We start from the raw sequence: 21074 nt of genomic DNA, 5'->3' as shown, positions 1-21074 counted from the left end.
CTGCAGAACTTCTGAATTCATAAAAGTGAATCCTTACTCTTTATTAATCTGATGTGAGAGTTGTTACCTCCATGTAGAATCTAAGGGTATAGGTTTTTTTAAAAACCTTTTGACTCTTAATCCTCACCTTAGACCAAACAGTAAAAGATCAGGTATGGTAGTGCAGATTAGTAATGGGTGGGTTTGGGAGATATATAACTGATTCTTTGATCTTGGCTTTCCTTCTAGTACTTTGTAAGACCAGCCATACTTTCACAAGTTTGAACCTTTAAAGATCATGGGGGATTGGATATAAATAACTTCTGGTCAACTAGATATCCTTTCCATCTCCTATTAATTAGAAGCATGCCTAATAGGGTAACTTTTGCTCCTCTCCCAACACACTACTTCTCAAGGATATTTTAAATCTGAATATTTTTCGTTAAAATTCTAAGTTAGCATATTTGCTTAATCCCACTTCTGAATTTTGTGAACTTTACCTATGGCGCCTCTTGGTTACAGCCATTTTTAAAGTGGCCTCCAACAAGTCGGTGGTCTGTTGCTTTGCAAGTAGAAATGTTTTATATCCCAAATATCTGGTTGTAGAGCCAGCTGGAGAGATCTCTTCCAGTTCCTTACTTATTAGCCATTATTTTAAAAAGACAATCCACCTTTGAGAGATAGTTCCCCAAGTTCTTAGAAGTACCATTCTGTTTGAATGTGTTCCATTTTACCTCTTTCACAGTTTTAGTTAATTTTAGTAGGGCATAGAAATGTGTGTAAACTCTCAAAATGTAAGTTAGTTTTTAAAAATTAGATCCCATTTATAAAAACTTTTTGAAAAGTTTCAGAATGGTGTCTCTTGTAATTTGGTTCCTTATTTTAGTTCAGCTCTAAGTGAGACTCCCTTTTTAAAACATTGCCTGACCATGTTTTATATTCCAAATATAATGTATTAGGTAGTGTGGGTGTTGGAAAAGTTGCCTTATTTTGTGGGGATTTGTGAAACAATAATACTTGTAAAGCGGGAAGTGTAAAACAAGATAGCTTTCTTTATAAGCAATGTAATAATAGTTGCTTTTCTTTCTTTTTAAAATTTTTTCATTATTAGCACTTTCTATGTGCCTGGCAATGTTCTGATAAACAGGTTACCTTTATTAATTCATTACTTTTCACAAAATCCTAGGAGAATATTGAATCACAGTGAATTTAAATAACTTATACGAAGGATTCACATCTAGTAAGTGGCACCTTGGGAATTAAATGTAGGCAGTCTGGCAGCAAAGCCTACTTTTCCTAACTCTTTCTTATATTGCCTAAAATGTTAATCATTTACATGTGAATTTTTAACTAAAGAAAGGAAAGTTTATTTGCATAAATTAGGAAAAATTAATCCCTTCAAATTTAAAATAATCACACAGGAGCAAATACTGAAGAAATAAAATGTTTTCCTCCCTAAAATTTAGAAATGGACACTCCTAAAATTTGCTTCTCTGATTTTGGGAAATATAATGGAAGCTTAATTTTTTGATAAATGGGAGCATTTTCTAGAAAAGTCACTCCTGTTGAATCAACTTAGCTTTTTATGGCTGTAGTACACTTGCAACATACCTCAAAGGCTGGATGAAATTAAAGATACTATTTTTAACTAATTATTCACATTTATAGTATATATTTTCTAAAGTGATATAAGCATGGATATTTTTATCATATTTAGAGTTCTATAAAAGCAATTCTAATGATATGTAAATAAAATTCAGTTTCGTCCACAGCAGAAATTAATATGCCTGATCTCAAGGTCAGTTACTACTCTTGATCTTTATTAACTCTATATCTTCTCCCTGTCAGGTCTGTTAGTATATTAACCAAGTTATCCAGTTTTTCCAAGAATGTGCATGGCGTATTTGAGGGCAGGATCAAGCTACAAGGATTCAGAGAAATGGTTTTAAATTAATTCAGTGTGATTAGTGAATGGGCAGGTGTTTGTTCTGCTTATGATACTATGTATAGATTAACATCCTAGATTTTGAATGGTTCAAATGAAAATACCTTAGTTTTATTTTTGTTAATTCTGCTAATTTACTTTGCTACAGGAGTGGAGTCAACATATCAATGGAGCAAGTCACAGTCGTCGATGCCAGCTTCTTCTTGAAATGTAGGAGTTTGAAATACCTTTAAAGCATCCTTATCGTGAATCAGAAACACCCATTGATTGCTTTGGGGAGTTCACCGTTTACTTGTAATATCCACATTGTTATTATTGCATAGTTGATACTGTCCAGGCAATGCCAATTACAAACAAAATGTTTAGATCTGGAATTGTATATGGGATGTTAGATGCAGTGGTAGTGGTACTTTGTTATTTAATATTATTTCTAGGGTTAATAAACGTTGGTTCTTTTATACAAATTGAAAGAATTAATAGACTTAAAGATAGCCTTTGATACATAGAACAGGTTCATAAGAGCGTTTGCAGTAACAGTAATACGTGCTCTAAGAATATAGATGATGTGGAAAGGGGGGAAATTACTAGAAGTTACAAGTTAGTTTTCAAGCAAAACCCTTCAGGATGTATTTTTTGCTTTTGAGATACTTTTGATTCTGAGTTTAAGCTGCTAGAATGAAATTGAATTCCTAAAGAATCTCCCTGCCTAAATAGCACATGATACCCATTGTTCACTGAAGTGGCCATTTTCACGTATGCTATGCTCTGTTGGGGCTGTCCTTTCTGTCTAGTGCCACAACTCAGCTCTGCTCTTGGTATTTAATATTGGAGAAAGAAAATCTGTGGTCAGTCTTTGTTTCCCTATATAATCCACATTTCCAGTCCCTCATGCAGCACTTTTCCTCTTTGTGAATTAACAAATATAGGGAATTCCCTAGCGGCCCAGTGGTTAGGACTACACACAATTTCACTGCCAAGGGCCCAGTCTCTGGTTGGGGATACAAGCCATGTGGCATGGCCAAAAAAAACCAAATACAGGAGTATTTTAATTGCAACATACATTACCTACATTTTCAGGCAATACAGAACAAGTTTATTCTCCTTCATTTGGATTAATTTGAAACTCTGAAATTTTCCTTTGGAAATATCTACATGTCATGTTTTTAAACTGTAATATTTCTAACACTTAGACTCTGTATAACTTTACTAATGAATAATCTCTATTTTAAAGGCCAAACGAGGCTACTTTGTGAATAGGACAGTTTTATTTTAAAGTTAATTTTCTGGTCTTTTTAAAGCTACCCAGAATGGAATCCTGACAATGATACAGGACACACAATGTAAGTTAAATTTTTTAAGCTATTGTTTGTAAAGGAGATCAATGTAAGGAATTCAGGTTAAACTTTTCAACATTTCATAAACAATATTTTCTTAATTTCTTTATTGAATATGAGAGTTTGGTAAAAGTCACTGTGGGTGAAAGAATTTCTAGAAACTATCTCATGTAGTAATTTTTATTTTATTGTTATAGATTTTTCCCTAGTTACTTCATACATAAATGCCCCCAAAGATTGGAATCATAGGCATACAAATGCTTTAGCAGTAAATCTTAGTTATTTCTGATGGACTTTATCATGCTTTGTATTTTATGTTTTCACATTATACTAGGGGTGATCCCTTCATGTTGCAGCAATCTACAAACCCAGCACCAGGAATTCTGGGACCTCCGCCTCCCTCATTTCATCTTGGGGGACCAGCAGTTGGACCAAGAGGAAATCTGGGTGATTATAAAATTCATATTACCTTTCCCTAAGAACTTTTATCATAAAAATTAAATGCAGTGATGTTAGGCAAAAGAAGTGTCATAGAACTGTAACTCAGAAATAACATTGCATGAGAAGACATGTGGTACTCATATGATATTTGTAATATCCTTCATTTGTGTTTGAAAAATGTCTGTTTTTCAATTAAAATAGCCTGGTAGCGCAAGTATATTTATTACAAGACTGAAAAATATACTTTTTCCCTATAAAGGTGCTGGAAATGGAAACCTGCAAGGACCAAGACACATGCAAAAGGGCAGAGTGGTCAGTAATAAAGCTCTTGCTTTTACTGTTTTAGCTGTTTGGGGGAATGTGATTTGACTTGAATCCTTGCTAATTGAATTTGTGTCATAGTCTTTATTAGGAAGATTGCTTTAGTTTGAAAATCATCAGGCTTTTATATATGACTTTGATAAGAGTTAAAACTTTGTTCACCTATGTCCATAGTCTAGAGATCTCACCTTGATTCAAAGTTAAGAACTTTGCTATCTAATTATGTACAAGGTAGTCAATTTAAATATCAGTGCAGATACTGTTTTCTGGAACTTTGAGATTTGCCCCAGTGACAGATTTTAAATATTTAGTTTTTTCCGGTTGGCTGTAGATTATAAAAGTTTCAATATAATACATAACCTGTTTCGTATTGCTTCTAAAGAGACTTGTTTACTAACTTGATTTTTTCCTAATGGATAGGAAACTAGCCGAGTTGTTCACATCATGGATTTCCAGCGAGGGAAAAACTTGAGATATCAACTATTACAGCTGGTGGAACCATTTGGAGTTATTTCAAATCATCTGATTCTAAATAAAATTAATGAGGTATGAGTTAAGTGTAGTATTTATTGATCACTAAAATATTTCCTAAGGGGATTACATAATTTTGTGTTAGAGCTTAAATCATCAATATGGAATGTAATATAGAGCAAAGGGCCAATAGTTGAACTAATCAGTAATAAATTCTAGTACTAATGGATTATTAGTAACTTTATAAATTGTGATTCTTAAGCAGTAACATTGTCATTATTACACTGCTGCTACTATAAGGGCTATATAAGAATAATTATTTGGAAAACCATTTCAAACTTTTACCCAAATGGCACCAAATTATTTCAGATTCAGTAGGCATAATAAATGATAGTTTTAGTATCATGATGGTAATAAAATCTGAGGTGATCGTTAATAAATAGCAAATTAGCAATGCTGGGTTTCCTGTTTTGCTTTTAGATTCTTGAAAATGCTTTCTATTTAATGACTAAATATTTTTGGAAAGACTTGGGCAGTGTGGAATTTGGTTGGTTTGGGGAAATAATTTTTTTTGCCATTTTAGGCATTTATTGAAATGGCAACCACAGAAGATGCTCAGGCTGCAGTGGATTATTATACAACCACACCAGCATTAGTATTTGGCAAGCCAGTGAGAGTTCATTTATCCCAGAAGTATAAAAGAATAAAGGTAATATCTGTTTTTCCAGATTTGTATTACCAACCATTTGATACATCATTTTAATATTTACTAACTTACAGATATTTTAAATTGTTGCTAATATCTAGGATAATCCTAACTATTAACTGATAATTACGGCATACCTACCAACGTTTGACTCCCCCTCCCTCCCTTTTTTTTCCCATTTATTAAATTAAAGAAACCTGAAGGGAAGCCAGACCAGAAGTTTGATCAAAAACAAGAGCTTGGACGTGTGATACATCTCAGCAATTTACCTCATTCTGGCTATTCTGACAGTGCTGTCCTCAAGCTTGCTGAGCCTTATGGGAAAATTAAGAATTATATACTGATGAGGATGAAAAGTCAGGTAATATACATGTTGAAGTTTTGAAAAAGATTATTTCTCACAGTGCTTTAAGATTTTGTTTCGTTTTTTTAATATCCTCATTTGTAGTGAAGAAAGGGTGGGGAGGTAATTTGGCATCCAAGGTGGAGTGGTTCTTTAGCTTATTATAGATAAATTTTCTAGCCAAGTGGTAGTTGTTTAAAAGTCATAGTAGGCGAATTCTATCAAACATTTAGAGAAGAGCTAACACCGATCCTTCTTAAACTCTTCAAAAAATTGCAGAGGGAGGAACACTTCCAAATTCACTATCACCCTGATACCAAAACCAGACAAAGATACCACAAAAGAAGAAAATTACAGACCAATATCACTGATGAAAACAGATAGAAAAATCCTGAACAAAATACTAGCGAACAGAATCCAACAACATATTAAAAGAATCATACACCGTGATCAAACGGCATTTGTCCCAGGGATACAAGGATTCTTCAGTATATGCAAATCAATCGATGTGATACACTATATTAACAAATTAAGGAATAAAAACCATATGATCATCTCAAGATGCAGAAAAAGCTTTTGACAAAATTCAACACCCATTTATGGTAAAAACTCTCCAGAAAAATGGGCATAGAGGGAACCTTCAACATAGTAAAGGCCATATATGACAAACCCACAGCAAACATCATACTCAGTGGTGAAAAACTGAAAGCATTTCCACTAAGATCAGGAACAAGACAAGGATGTCCACTCTTGCCACTCAGCATAGTTTTGGAAGTCCTAGCCACAGCAATCAGAGAAGGAAAAGAAAGAAAAGAAAATTGGAAAAGAAGAAGTAAAACTGTCACTGTTTGCAGATGATGTGACATAATTTTCTACTCTACATAAAAAATCCTAAAGATGCCACCAGAAAACTACTAGAACTAATCAATGAATTTGGTAAGGTTGCAGGATACAAAATTAATGCACAGAAATCTCTGGCATTCCTATACACTAACAACGAAAGATCAGAAAGAGACATTAAGGAAACAATCCCATTTAACATTGCAAGAAAAATAAAAAAATACCTAGGAATAAACCTACGTAAGGAGGCGAAAGACTTGTACTCAGAAAACTATAGAACACTGATGAAAGAAATCAAAGATGACGTAAACAGATGGAGAAATACACCATGTTCTTGGATTGGAAGAATCAATATTGTAAAAATGACTGTACTACCCAAAGCAATCTACAGATTCAGTGCAATCCCTGTCAAAGTGCCAATGGCATTCTTCACAGAATTAGAACAAAAAATGTTGCAATTCGTAAGGAAGCACGGAAGACCCCAAATAGCCAAAGCAATCTTGAGAAAGAAAAACGGAGCTGGAGGAATCAGGCTCCCTGACTTCAAATTATACTACAAAGCTACAGTAATCAAGACAGTATGGTACTGGCACAGAAACAGAAATATAGATCAACAGTACAGGATAGAAAGCCCAGAGATAAACCCACACACATGGTCACCTAATTTTCAACAAAGGAGGCAAGAACATACAAGGGAGAAAATACAGCGTCTTCAATAAGTGGTGCTGGGAAAACTGGACAGCTTCATGTAAAAGAATGAAATTAGAACGCTCCGTAACACCATACACAAAAATAAACTCAAAATGGATTAAAGACCTAAATGTAAGACCAGACACTAAAACTCTAAGAGGAAAACATACGCAGAACACTATGACATAAATCACAGCAAGATCTTTTTTGACCCACCTCCTAGAGAAATGGAAGTAAAAACAAAAATAAACAAATGGGACCTAAGTAAACTTAAAAGCTTTTGCACAGCAAAGGAAACCATAAACAAGACGAAAAGACACCCCTCAGAATGGGAGAAAGTATTTGCAGATGAAACAATGGACAAAGGATTAATCTTCAAAATATACAAACAGCTCATGGAGCTTAATATCAAAAAAAACAATTCAATAAAAAATGAGCGGAAGACCTAAATAGACATTTCACCAGAGAAGACATACAGATGGCCAAGAGGTACATGAAAAGCTGCTCAACATCACTAATTATTAGAGAAATGAGAATCAAAACTACAATGAGGTATCACCTCACGCTGGTCAGAATGGCCATTATCAAAAAATCTAGGGCTTCCCTGGTGGCGCAGTGGTTGAGAGTCCGCCTGCCGATGCAGAGGAAACAGGTTCGTGCCCTGGTCCAGGAAGATCCCACATGCCGCAGAGCGGCTAGGCCCGTGAGCCATGGCTGCTGAGCCTGCACGTTCAGAGCCTGTGCTCCACAACGGGAGAGGCCACAACAGTGAGAGGCCCGTGGAAAGGGTGTGAAAACGGAACTCACCTGCACTGTTGGTGGGAATGTAAATTGATACAACCACTTTGGAGAACAGTATGAAGGTTCCTTAAAAAACTAAAATTAGAACTATCATATGACCCAGCAGTCCCACTACTCGGCATATACCCTAAGAAAACCATAATTCAAAGAGAGTCATGTACCACAGTGTTCACTGCAGCACTATTTACAATAGCTAGGACATGAACCAAATCTAAATGTCCATCAACAAATGAATGGATAAAGAAGATGTGGCACATACATACAGTGGAGTGTTACTCAACCATAAGAAGAAACGAAATTGAGTTATTTGTAGTTAGTTGGATGAACCTAGAGTCTGTCAGAGTGAAGTAAGTCAGAAAGAAAAACGAATACCGTATGCTAACACATATATATATGGAATCTAAAAAAAAAAAATGATGAACCTAGTGGCAGGGCAGGAATATAGACATAGAGAATGGACTTGAGGACATGGAGTTGGGGAGGGAGGAAGCTGGGGTGAAGTGAGAGTAGCATCGACGTATATACACTACCGAATGTAAAATAGTTAGCTAGTGGGAAGCAGCAACATATAGCACAGGGTGATCAGCTCGGTGCCTTGAGATGACCTGGAGAGGTGGGATTGGGAGGGAGGCTCAAGAGGGAGGGGATATGGGGGTATATGTATGCATATGGCTGATTACCTTTGTTGTACAACAGAAACTAACAGTATTGTGAAGCAGTTATACTCCAGTAAAGCTCTATTTAAAGATTAATTCTCAAAGTGCTTTAAGTTTTGTCTGCTTTTTGTTTAATGTCCTCATTTGTAGTGAATAAATAAAGTAGAAAGTAAAGATCTTTTAACTTGCTTGGTTAATAACACTATTTGTTTCCAGAGTTTGCTTCCAAAGATCTTCCTTTGTGTATATAGGTATACTTTTTCCCCTTACTTCATATGGGATTATATCATACTGTTGTTTTCCACATTATATGATTCCATTGAGTAAACTGTAATGAATTTAATTTCTTTAGTTGATGGATATTAGAGTTGCTAGTATTTTGGCTGTGCCATTAATGCTGCTGTGGACTTTGTGGCATGTGAATTTATGCCTTTGATTGAAGGGTACAATTTCAGAATTGGAATTTTGGATCCTGATACTTGCTTTCTTTAGTTTGATGGTGTCAAATTGCTCTTCAAAATATACTATTCATTTATAGTCACACCAGCATTGTCTGAGAGTGAGATTTTTGCAAACACTGGATATTAAAGACTTTTCAAATTATGTGAGTTTAATGGATGGATTAAGTTATGTCATACTTGTATTTCATTTTTAAAATTCACAATAAGGAGAGCATCCTTTCTTTTTCGTTAACTCTTTTGTAGCAACATGAGTTTATATCCTTCCAAACTTTTATTTTTTAATTTTTTGTTATTTTCCTTAATGTATTGTGAGTGATATTTTCTAAGCTTAGTACTTTAATTACTTTTGCAAAAAGATTGCATACAGGTGGTTTAATATTTGGACAAGATACTTTGTAAATCTGACAAATTGCCCTTATTTCACTGGGTGATTTTTAACTCTTACTGCTGTCTCTATACTAAAGATTAAATTCTCCTAACAGGTAGAAAAAATAAGCTCTAAAATTCTGTACAATTCTCTGAAAAATAATGTCTTTGCTAATTTTTTTTTCAGGCCTTTATTGAGATGGAGACCAGAGAAGATGCAATGGCAATGGTTGACCACTGTTTGAAAAAGGCCCTTTGGTTTCAAGGGAGATGTGTAAAAGTTGACCTGTCTGAAAAATACAAAAAATTGGTACTCAGGGTATGTAGTATTTGATTCTACTTCATTATAAAGCTTGTTTTCATGCTTTTCAAGCCATGACATTCTTATAAACATTTTTATATGCCAAGAATATAGGGTAGATTTTATTTGAACAGAGTTCTGTTAATAAAATGTTTATTATTCCCTGCTCTATTGAAATGTTGATTGTAATGAATTGGTAACTATATTCAGCTTAAATTCTTAGGTATGGTTACAGAGATTGAATAAGCTTAGTTGATATATAAAGGATGGTCATCAGTCATTAGTTAATTGGATAATTATACTACAAATTCTAATACATTTATTTAACTTCTGTAAAATTTTGTCTTTTAGATTCCCAACAGAGGCATTGACTTACTGAAAAAAGATAAGTCCCGGTAATTTCCCTTTGTGTGTTTGTCTGTGTCTGTGTCTTTGTGTACACTAGTATATTAAAAACTTTTGTTTTCCAGCTCAGGTGAATTAATTCAGATGTATCTTTTGGTTTCAGGAAAAGGTCTTACTCTCCAGATGGCAAAGAATCTCCAAGTGATAAGAAATCCAAAACTGATGGTTCCCAGAAGACTGAAAGTACAACCGAAGGTAAAGAACAAGAAGAGAAATCAGGAGAAGATGGTGAAAAAGATACAAAGGATGACCAGGCAGAACAAGAACCTAACATGCTTCTTGAATCTGAAGATGAGCTACTTGTAGATGAAGAAGAAGCAGCAGCACTGCTAGAAAGTGGCAGTTCAGTGGGAGATGAGACAGATCTCGCTAATTTAGGGGATGTGGCATCTGATGGGAAAAAGGAACCTTCAGACAAAGTTGTGAAAAAAGATGCAAATGCGAGTGCTTCAGCAACTGCCAAGAAAAAGCTTAAAAAGGTAAAGGAAGATTATGTGTTGACCTGTTTTAGTAGAAAATGAGATCAGATAAACGTTTCAAATTACATATATTAGGGTCACAGTAAAGAGAAGTCACTTATATTAGGAAAAAATAGATACGAATAATAAAAACATTGAAATCTAAACTCTGCAATAAATAGATTAAATAGGACTAATTTTCAAAAGAAAAATGTCAGTTCACAAAGGGAACTTTTTAGTAATGAAGGAGAAAGACTTAAAACTACATATGATTCTGTTTTGTAGTGGTAGTGTGTAAGTAGTAGTAGGCAGCCTTTTTTAAAAGATGGGGTATGAATTTTACAGTAACTTAACTGACCCAGGCCACTAAAAACCTTTTGTCAAAAATGGTTGAATTTGAAGAATTTTCCTATTAAAGAAATGTAACCTTGATTAGATATTTTAATAGGTTTTAAAACATTTTTTCTTAGAACACATGTCACATATAAGAGCATATCAGGCGAGTATCAATACAAAAATACGTACATAGTAAAAGAATAGTAACTCAAGAGACCCATGGTGTATTGACTACCTATGTTAAGGAGCCCCTTTGGAGCTCCTTAAGATAAATGGGTCTTGAAATGAGATATTTATAATCCTATTTCATTGGTTCCTTCTAAGCAGTACTCAGCTACTAGGAAACTAATACTTACCTCCAGTTTTTGATGGCTTGGTCAAAAAAGTTAGTCTTGAGATTCTTTTTCTGGCTGCTATGTTTGCACTCTTAAGAGCTGATAATTATTGAGCGCTTATTACATGCTGTAATTTTTCCTAAGCTCTGTGTGTGCTGATTAACTGATTCTTATAATTACCCTATGCCATAGATACTTTGTTATCCCCATTTCATGAATGAGCAGATCGAGATATGTTAAAATTGAGTAGATTGTGGTTATACTGCCTATAAATGGCAGAGCCAAAATCTAAACCAAAGCAGTCATGCTCCAGAGCTTGATTTTTAAACCACAGTGCTATTTTTAGACTGAATGTTCTCTAAGCAAGATTTATACCATAAGATACCTTCTTTGAAGGACATCTTTCAACTACCAAATCAGTTCTTCAATACATTGCCTAGCAGCAGAATAGTCTCAGAAAGTATGGAATATGAATGTCCTCATATTTATTTTCTGCTCTTTGTATGAGGCAAGCCTTCGATTATTTAGTTTTAAAACAGGCTAAGGTGTTTTTGAAAGGTTAGTAATTTAGAGGGGAAAAAGGAAGAAGTCAGCTTTTTTTTTTTTTGCTTTTGCTTTTTCTTTTTTTTTTTTTTTTTTTTTTTGAGAAAATGAAGGCAAAGACGCTATCCCTTTCCCTTCAAGTAAAGCAAATGGAAGGGATGCTGCAGGATAATTGTTGCAGAGTAAATTTGTCTTTCTTAACAGCGTCGTTTCCCAGGGAGTATGGAAGGTTTTGTCACTCTAGATGAGGTTGGTGATGAGGAAGATTCGGAACTTCAGAAACTTCGTAAATCGGGCATGGCATTTAAATCTGGTGACAAAAATGATGATGGTTTGGTTGAAATTAAGGTGGACAAGATCGAGGAACTTGACCAAGAAAACGAAGCAGCGTTGGAAAATGGAATTAAAAATGAGGAAAATACAGAACCAGGTGCTGAATCTGCCGAGAATGCTGATGATCCCAACAAAGATACAAGTGAAAACGCAGATGGCCAAAGTGATGAAAACAAGGAGGACTATACAATCCCAGATGAGTATAGAATTGGACCGTATCAGCCCAATGTTCCTGTTGGTGAGATTTAAGGCTTTGTTCTTCCCCTCTTACCCTTCCCAAACTCTTATTAAATAAGATTTTTTAAATTGGTCTTACATAAGCTCTGATAACATTCTTAATTTACTTCTATGCAAAACAGTTTGTAAATCTTAATTGGAACATTCTTTTTTCCTCTTACCCATGTCTCGTGATTTTGTATTATCTTTTGTTACCATTCCATAATATGTTCTCTTTTCTCATAAAGTTTTCTGAGAATTTCACATTGCTTTTTGTTTTGTTTACCTTTTCTATTTCAATATTTTTAAGAGAACAGTTAGGTGTGGGACCTTAAACATCAATTAAGTAAAAACTATTAACAATGTCATGGTTTTGGTTTTGTTTTAGCTTAGGCTACATTAGACTTGTCACAAATGTTACCTCATTCAAATTATATTGACAGGAAAAAAAAGATTTGAGAACACTATTGAAATCTTCAGTTTACTGAATTTGTAAGAATGTATGTTTGTGTTCTAGGTATAGACTATGTGATACCTAAAACAGGGTTTTACTGTAAGCTGTGTTCACTCTTTTATACAAATGAAGAAGTTGCAAAGAATACTCATTGCAGCAGCCTTCCTCATTATCAGAAATTAAAGGTAAGGCTATATCTAAAAGAGGAGAGTTCTTTAGTGAAAACTAGCAAATCATGTAAGTTTATGGAAAGTACTGTCTGTGGACCCAGCATGCTTTATCCTGGAGATAACATTCTTTATTGATGGGCCTTGAGCAGTTTAATGAATTCTAGAAACATCTGTCAATTAAGCCTCTGTCTAGAAAACACTCTTAACTAAGTGTTGATAATTGAGTAATTTCTAAATTTATAGTTCTAAATGTTATAAATTCTTTGGTATAGTTAAAGTTACTTGAGTATTCTCAAATGGTTGTTAGACTGTGATTTCTCTAATTTGGATATTGGAGGCCTGAAAGCCAGCTTTATAAAGTGCCATATCCCTTCATATTTAATGATTTTTACATTGACTTTAAATTATTATATATTAATAATGACACTTCAGTAAGTTTCATGATCAACAGAATATAAAGATAAAAAGATACATTAAAAAAGCACAACATGGTAAAGCATAACAAATTTGTTTGGATATTTTGAAGTTTGGTGTTTTAGTGGCTTAAGGACTAAGTATTAAAATAAATAATGGGGAAAAACTTGAAAGTAAGAGTTAAAGAATTCATAATTGTAGATAACACTGATTTATAAAGTAGAGCATTAAGAACAGTGGTTATTTTCAGTGGTAGCAGCAATTTAATATAAATATTTTGTCTGCTTGGCTTAGTGGAAGAGTCATTGAATAAATATATGTCATTTTAACTAAGTTCTTGAGGTGTAGCAGTACTTCTGTGTGGCTGTTATGGTCTTTGATCATCTCTGTAAGTTAGTCTTAATTGCACATTAAATAACTTTCATGTTTTACCATTTTTCTCCCATGCCTTACTGTGGTGTCCAGTTTAGTTTCATACCTGCCTAATAAGAATAACTGGATCTTAAAAGTATTGATAAGGTTATAGTTAAATTAGACTCAAGTCCCTAAACATGGATAGAATATTTTGTTTTGGAGTTAATCCATTTGTTATGTTTCACTGCGGTGACTTAATCCTTGTAAAAAAATTTTTTCTATTTTCTTTTCAGAAATTTCTGAATAAATTGGCAGAAGAACGCAGGCAGAAGAAGGAAGCTTAAGATGTGCAAGAAGCTTAATGATTTCAAAGAAAATAATGGTTCTTTGTTTTTAAATGTTAACCTTTTTTAAATACAATACAGATAGTTAGAAAACTATTGTACTCTTTTGTTATAGTGGAAAAATAATAGACGTCTGTTCATGTGTTAAGTGTTATAGCAAAAATACATATACGGTTAAGTTAATGAAGAATTGTTTTTGTTTTATCAAAATGGTAACAGACAGAAATACTTGTTAGAGACTGACTTCATATGCTACTTAAGACACTTGCACCACTAAGAAAGATACGTAGAAACATTCAGAGAAGTGAAATTTAGTAGTTCCAATCTTCAAAGAAATGTCAAAACTTTTGATTCCATTCAATAAAGAACAAAACCAATTGTATTTTTATTACTTTCATCTGAAACATTCCACATTTTAATCTGAGCCTTGCAGACTTTTCATTTGCAGTTCGAAGCATTTTTGGTTTTGTTTCAATTTTTGAGAACTTCATTAATGTGAGATTGGTAATTAAAATGCAGGTGCAGTTTTCTTTTAATGTCATGCTGTTTAGGTAATAAGAAATACTAAGTAATTGGCTTTAGATTTTGTAATTTTTTCCCTAAGTTCCTGCTAGATTTCGTATTCTAGTAGTCATTGTCTTTTTCAGTGAAATGTAAAAATATTCCCATTCTCTTTGACCAGTATTAATTTCTTGAGATATTGCTTGTCACTTGAATCCTGTAGCTGTCATACATCTGGTATAAGCACATTTGATTTTTGAAGTGTGTAGACCATCTCTTCATATTTTCAAGATGTAATTTTACATTTCTGCATTTTAAAAACAGTTTGGCCATAATCTTAGACGCACGCTTCTAATTCATATACTGCATATGTGACCTTTGTGAACAGAAATTTGCATGTATAATCTGTGTTTACTTGTAACTTTCTGGTTATATACTGCTTATATCTGTGGATTCAAGTTTCTGAAGTGAGTACCAATAAAAAAAAACCTAGGCCATGTTCATTGGTTATACATGTTTGAAATGTTAACCAATATATTTGTCAGTTGTGGTTTTTATTCACTGTTACACTTTTTGCATGCTTTAACATTATTACATTTTTAATTTAGAGTGTTCTAAAGACTGCTACTAAAGATCTGAGTTTTAAAGCTTTTAGTGCTGGTGGATTTCTTGTTCCTGTTACATAACTGAAAATGGGACTCTTCATAGTTTTTGTTTTTTTGGTTTTTTCTTCATAGTTTTTTAAAACCTTGGAGTTTTAAGACGTTACGGGTGAGGAAATGGTAAAAGCTCATGTTTAGACATGTCTAAGTATTTAACGATAAAATTGGAAGTAACATGGAATAACAAGAATTGGTTTTACCAGCCTTTCAAAGTTGTTGGGATTATAGGTATAAGAAATTATTGTCAAACAAATTTTTAATTAAAAAAATAAGAATTTAAGGGATTCTCTTTGAAACTCTTAGGTCCAAGTGTATTAAAGGATATATCAAATAGTTGAAAGAAATATTATGATCTACCACTGAGGGGCAGATGACACTTTTTTAAATGTAACATGCACAAAAAATCCTTGCCAGTTTACTTCTGTAGTTTAATTTTGGCCTTTACTAATTACCTGCTTTTGTTTAACTCCAACTTTTAACTAACAGCAGCTACACAAAGCATTTTGTGTACACAAATCAAGGAATCCCTTGATTGTTTTCTGTCAATGATAACTTTTTTCATAGATCCTACTTTGTTAGATATACCAAGTTGGAGAAAAGAATGTTTAATATCTTCATATGATAGCATTTGAAAGCAGAAATTCTCATAAATTGCTAGTGATTAATAAATCTGTAACAGCTATTTCCCAGATTACGGCAAACCTTTATTTAAGAGGAATGTTTCCACTTTAACCAGCTATAAAGTTGAAAATTTTCCCACCACCATTTTAGTTTTTAGTTTAATCTGCTGTTAATCCTGGGTAAAGGAAACTTTTTTTTTTTTCCCGCGGTACGCTGGCCTCACTGTTGTGGCCTCTCCCGTTGCGGAGCACAGGCTCCGGACGCGCAGGCTCAGCGGCCGTGGCTCACGGGCCCAGCCGCTCTGCAGCATGTGGGATCTTCCCGGACCGGGGCGCAAACCTGTGTCCCTTGCATCGGCAGGCGGACTCTCAACCACTGCGCCACCAGGGAAGCCCGAAGGAAACTTTTGTAAACACCTTCATGTTTGTTTTACAGTTTTAACCGATTGTTGATAAATTTGGCATATGAGAGTGATCCTGGTAAGGCTTGAGTTGGCTAGCTGTAGTATTGTGTATCTTAAAAATAATTTTAAGATTTTATTAATGAGGAAGGTGAATTTCTGGCTATAGAGTACACCAGGAGGTACCTCCTCTAGAAAATGGTATGATTGCAAGGACCTTTTAAAGGTTATATCCTTTCTCTGAATTCTTTTACCCCTTAGGGTGATGGGGACAAGTAAAGGATGTATACCCTATTAAGTATTATGGTGGCATTAAGTTTATAAAAGGGGAAGGGTACACATATTTATGCCTCACCTTGTTCACAGTGCATTTTTGGTGGCTTTGACCTGTAAAAACATCATGAATAAAAATTGTGACAAAAGAGGCTCACGGTATGTAGTAGAAATCTGTAGAAACACTACAGATTATATTTTTAAATCAAATCAGTAACAAAATTGATATAGACAGTTTGGTTAGGATAATATGCACTAGGGCTAGGAGTGAGTAGCTCTGTACTCTTCTGTATTGGTCTCCATCACAGAAAATGGCCTAGGATAGCTGAAAGCTCAAAGTATTGAATGGTTACGCATTTGAGATTATATTCCCTTGACAAGGACCTTGAACTGTTTGTTGAGCTGGAGTGCCTCTCCAGTCTGATGCAGGTCCTTTGACTGTCATGGGTAAGACCAAGATTCTTATCCAACATGGTATGTAAACAAAATGGTTCTGTGAATTCTTTTCCTTTAGTGGTTCTCAAATGTTAGCATGCATCAGAATTACCCGGAAGCTTCATTTAAACATTGCTGGGCCCTGTTCTTAGAATTTATGATTTGCTAGGTGTAGGGTGGGTGTTAATAATTATCCATCTTTCAAGTTACCAGGTGATGTTGATGTCAAGGATAGAGGCCACACTTTGATTGGTTTACCTGTAGCTGAAGTGTTACTGCTAGGCAGTTGTAATCAAACACCTGGTTTAGATAACTGTTGCTTGAAGTACTGGTTTTGCTACCATTAAAAACTGAAAATAAGGGGAATGTTGGAAAATAATCATTATTTGGGGGCACTCGCAAAGCATTTTTTAAAGAGCCGTTAATGGGAGACACCCACTTCAGAGCCCTAGATACTGCTTTCCCAAGTCAACCCTTTGTCTTTTGCTTGGAACATTAATAAAATCTTGAACAGCTAATTTACTGAAGTTTCAAGTGAATGGCAAAATGGAAGTAGGTACCTCTCATCACTCCATGTATAATTTGCTGAATTATAAACTTTATAGTTGACACAGGCTAGAGCTCAGTTAAGGTACTAGTTAATTTGGAAAAGTTCTGAGGGAGAGGACTGTCAGGTAATACATGATTAATTTTTAAAAGGCTATATTAATACTTTTAAAAGGCTTTATCTTAAGACGTTTTAGTCCTGGCCTTCCCTTGAAATTACAGTTCTTGCCTTAGATTTATAATTTCCATACAGTTTAAGAATTCTGCAAAGTCACATGTACAGTAGAGAATGGGAAAATTGAAAGGCAGTATGTTACATGTAGTAGAGAAATGTCAAACGTATCCATGACAATAGCATTTGTAAACTTCGGGTGAAAATTGCTGCCATTAGATACAAATTTAATGATCTTTGAACCATCTTGTCATTGTGCTTCATACATGGCAGCATTGATGTATTGGTTCTGAGGACCTGATCCAAATGGATATACCAAGAGCAGCAGGAATGTCCTACCTTTGACAAGGACAAAATACTGAAGTTTCAGTCATTGCACCTGACTATCAAAAGTAGGGCCAATTTCTATTTGCTCTATTAGCAACCTTGCTAGGGTTGTTAAATCACAGCTACTTCCTTGGCAACTACTACCAACTATGTTCTTGATATATGTCCCCCCCCCTTTTTTTCCTACACTTTGTATCAAGTTAAGCCCTAGTTCATGCTCTGTGTGCACTCTATTTTGTGGTATGAAAACCTGTGGAAAGGAATTGGAGTTTAAATGATTCTTGGTGTAATGGATGGTGAAACTTTAGTGAAGACCTAACTGATTTTCCTGATGGTGGCTGCTTCTGCTCGCAAGTACAAGGTGTGTTTCTGACCCATCTCATTTTAAGTAGCTGGGCTGTGCAAAACCAGCAAGGATGGGCTTGGCTCAGACTGGAAAAGAGGAATTTTTTCTTCCTCATATCACCCTTCTGCAAAAACCTTTGCTTATTTTACATTTACAACTTTATACAAATTTGATCCTCTTTTTAGGATAGTTTTTTGTTTGTTTGTTTGTTTTGCGGTACGCGGGCCTCTCACTGTTGTGGCCTCTCCCGTTGTGGAGCACAGGCTCCGGACGCGCAGGCTCAGCGGCCATGGCTCACGGGCATAGCCGTTCCGCGGCATGTAGGATCTTCCCGGGCCAGGGCACGAACCCGTGTCCCCTGCATCGACAGGCGGACTCTCAATCACTGTGCCACCAGGAAGCCCATAGGACAGTTTTGTTTTTAAATACACAAAGTTTACCATCTTAGCTTTTTTTTTTTTTTTTTTTTTTGGATAGGTAGGAAGTGGATTTATTTAGAGAGAAACACTCCACAGAGTGTGGGCCATCTCAGAAGGAGAGAAAGGCCAGTCATTTTTTAATAACTTGCTTTACTCTGTTAATACCATAATTCACTTAACCAATTCCCTATTGATAGGCTTTTCAGTTTCTTGGTTGTTTATAACATAGCTATGAATACCCTTACGTATCTATATATATGTCCGATTTCTTCCCCATACATGGAGTGTTTGAGTCAGAGGATTTACACGTTCTACATTTTGATAATTCGGGGAGAGTGGGAACCTGTTCATAGCCATCCTATGCCTTCATAACCATCCTCTCCTGATTCCTACTTCACCTTCCATCTCAAGTTAGAATTGTTAGTGCCTGAGACGGTTGAATGTCTGAAGCATTTTAAAACTGCACCTCTGATGGTTCCATTGCAGTGTCTTTCCTCATCATTGGCAAACTTATTAGCCTTCATTATTGTGATAGTGTTTTCCATTCATAGACCATCACCACCATCCAGGCATAGCATAAAAACATGACAGTACCCTGGGCCCATCAGGCTTTCTCAGCTACAATGGTGAACTCACAGTGAGCTGGGAATTGAGATCTATAGCCCCTTTGTGTGAGAAAAACAACATAAGCCTTTGAATGGTTCAGATTAAAATAAGCCAGGATTTAGCAAAGATTATTTTTCAACATAACTTACATGGGTTGTGTTAATAAGTTCCATTTATCTCCATGATTAGCTTTTAAGATTGCCAGAGTCATCTACAGATTAAACTACCTATTTTGATTTTGTTCTCCCTCCTGTTCATGCCTCTTCTAGCCTCGAGTTGATAGTTCCGGGTTCCTTGAATGAATCATGCTCCACAGACCAGTAAAACAGCACCATCTTTCCAGAGCTGTTGGCTCAGCAGGCAAGAAAGCCAAGCCCTTCCAGTTTAGGATACAGATCTGCAAATGTGGCCAAAGTGGTTGACCAAGGGACAACTGCCAAACTTTCTTTGGAGCTTTGGGTGACTCAAAGCAGTTTTGTTTTGTTTTTTTTTTTTTTGCGGTACGCGGGCCTCTCACTGTTGTGGCCTCTCCCGTTGCGGAGCACAGGCTCCGGACGCGCAGGCTCAGCGGCCATGGCTCACGGGCCCAGCCGCTCCGCGGCATGTGGGATCTTCCCGGACCGGGGCACGAACCCGTGTCCCCTGCATCGGCAGGCGGACTCTCAATCACTGTGCCACCAGGGAAGCCCCAAAGCAGATTTTTAATCAGTGAAATGGCCCTAGAGAGAAGCCCTCGCTTGGATTCAAGAGTTTCATGGAGGGAACTTTTTTTTTCTTTAGTTTTAGCAGTTATAAAAGCTTGTGGTTTTTTAAAGATTCAAGTTGTACAAGAGAGTAAAAAGATAAATCTCAGTCCCTCATTTTACTTCCCCAAGGGGAAGAAGTTAGAAGTTTTTGTGTGTCCCCTGTCAAATACAATGTATATTCGGAATTTTCTTACACATACTATACACTGTAGCTTGATTAGCATCACTAAAAATATATTAGGACTTGCCAGTGATGAAGCAAGGAAGAATGGATTAGAGTAAAGTGTGCGGGGCAGCCCATCCAAGATATGGACGAGGAAATTCTTGGACCCTTAGGTCTCACCCTTCTATCTTACCTCTGGACAGAGTATTTCCTCCCTTAGCCTGGGCACCATATATATATCGGTAATTTGCGCCTGTGTGTTAAGATCTAGCTTCAAAAAGTGTGTTCCTGAACGTGTATGAGTGCAGGTGCTTGTAGATCAGTTAACATGCCTCTGTGAATTTGTCTTAGTTTATTATTTCTGTGTTATGTTTCTGTGTCAGGATCTCTGGATATGGTTTGGTACATGTCACTCGTAGTGTGACGCTGTGTATCATGTTTGGTGTGTGTTCCTGGGTGTGTGAGTGCGCTGTCGTTATCTAGATGTTCCTATTTGATGTCAGTGTGTTTGAGGTAACGGTTGCGGTGTGAATAGTCCACGTCTGTGTATCCTTTCTGGGTCTCCTTCCCAGCTCCCCCACTCACTGCATCCCATCATTCTTGAAGGATGGGCGGTTGTGGGGACACTGGCCCAGCTCCACTTCGGTTTTCCTGAGAGAACACGACAGGACTCCCACTGTTCCCCGCGGCCGCCAGGGTACGCCGGAAAGGCCGTTGCGCATGCACATGTGTGCAGCTTGGGCGACGAGAACTTTGAGGTCGCCCTTTCTCTCCCGCGCGCTCTCTGGCGGCCTCGGAGGGCAACGATGACAAAACGAGAGGCGGAGCCGGCGGCGACGG

General features: G+C 36.0%; 1 protein-coding gene across 6 annotated transcripts in view; it reads left to right on the top strand.

Annotated features, from left to right (window-relative positions):
• The window catches only part of MATR3 (matrin 3), a 50654-nt gene extending 33385 nt beyond the window's left edge, over positions 1 to 17269 (top strand). For 5 of the 6 annotated variants that reach the window (XM_060008752.1, XM_060008756.1, XM_060008753.1 and 2 more), the window contains 13 exons: positions 2073 to 2134; positions 3223 to 3264; positions 3593 to 3705; positions 3959 to 4011; positions 4441 to 4566; positions 5075 to 5200; positions 5391 to 5558; positions 9542 to 9673; positions 10007 to 10050; positions 10164 to 10539; positions 11937 to 12303; positions 12799 to 12920; positions 13967 to 17269. In XM_060008752.1, the coding sequence (XP_059864735.1) occupies positions 2073 to 2134; positions 3223 to 3264; positions 3593 to 3705; positions 3959 to 4011; positions 4441 to 4566; positions 5075 to 5200; positions 5391 to 5558; positions 9542 to 9673; positions 10007 to 10050; positions 10164 to 10539; positions 11937 to 12303; positions 12799 to 12920; positions 13967 to 14017 (1782 nt within the window). In that variant the 3' untranslated portion in view covers positions 14018 to 17269. The remainder of the gene's footprint in view (positions 1 to 2072; positions 2135 to 3222; positions 3265 to 3592; positions 3706 to 3958; positions 4012 to 4440; positions 4567 to 5074; positions 5201 to 5390; positions 5559 to 9541; positions 9674 to 10006; positions 10051 to 10163; positions 10540 to 11936; positions 12304 to 12798; positions 12921 to 13966) is intronic. The other variant, XM_060008754.1, reaches the window with a different exon arrangement.
• Positions 17270 to 21074: the final 3805 nt, after the last annotated feature.

This window comes from Delphinus delphis, chromosome 3 (assembly GCF_949987515.2).
Source record: "Delphinus delphis chromosome 3, mDelDel1.2, whole genome shotgun sequence".
NCBI classification, from domain to species: domain Eukaryota; kingdom Metazoa; phylum Chordata; class Mammalia; order Artiodactyla; family Delphinidae; genus Delphinus; species Delphinus delphis.
Note: the sequence above shows the minus strand (reverse complement) of the source record. Positions and strands in the feature narration are given on the sequence as shown.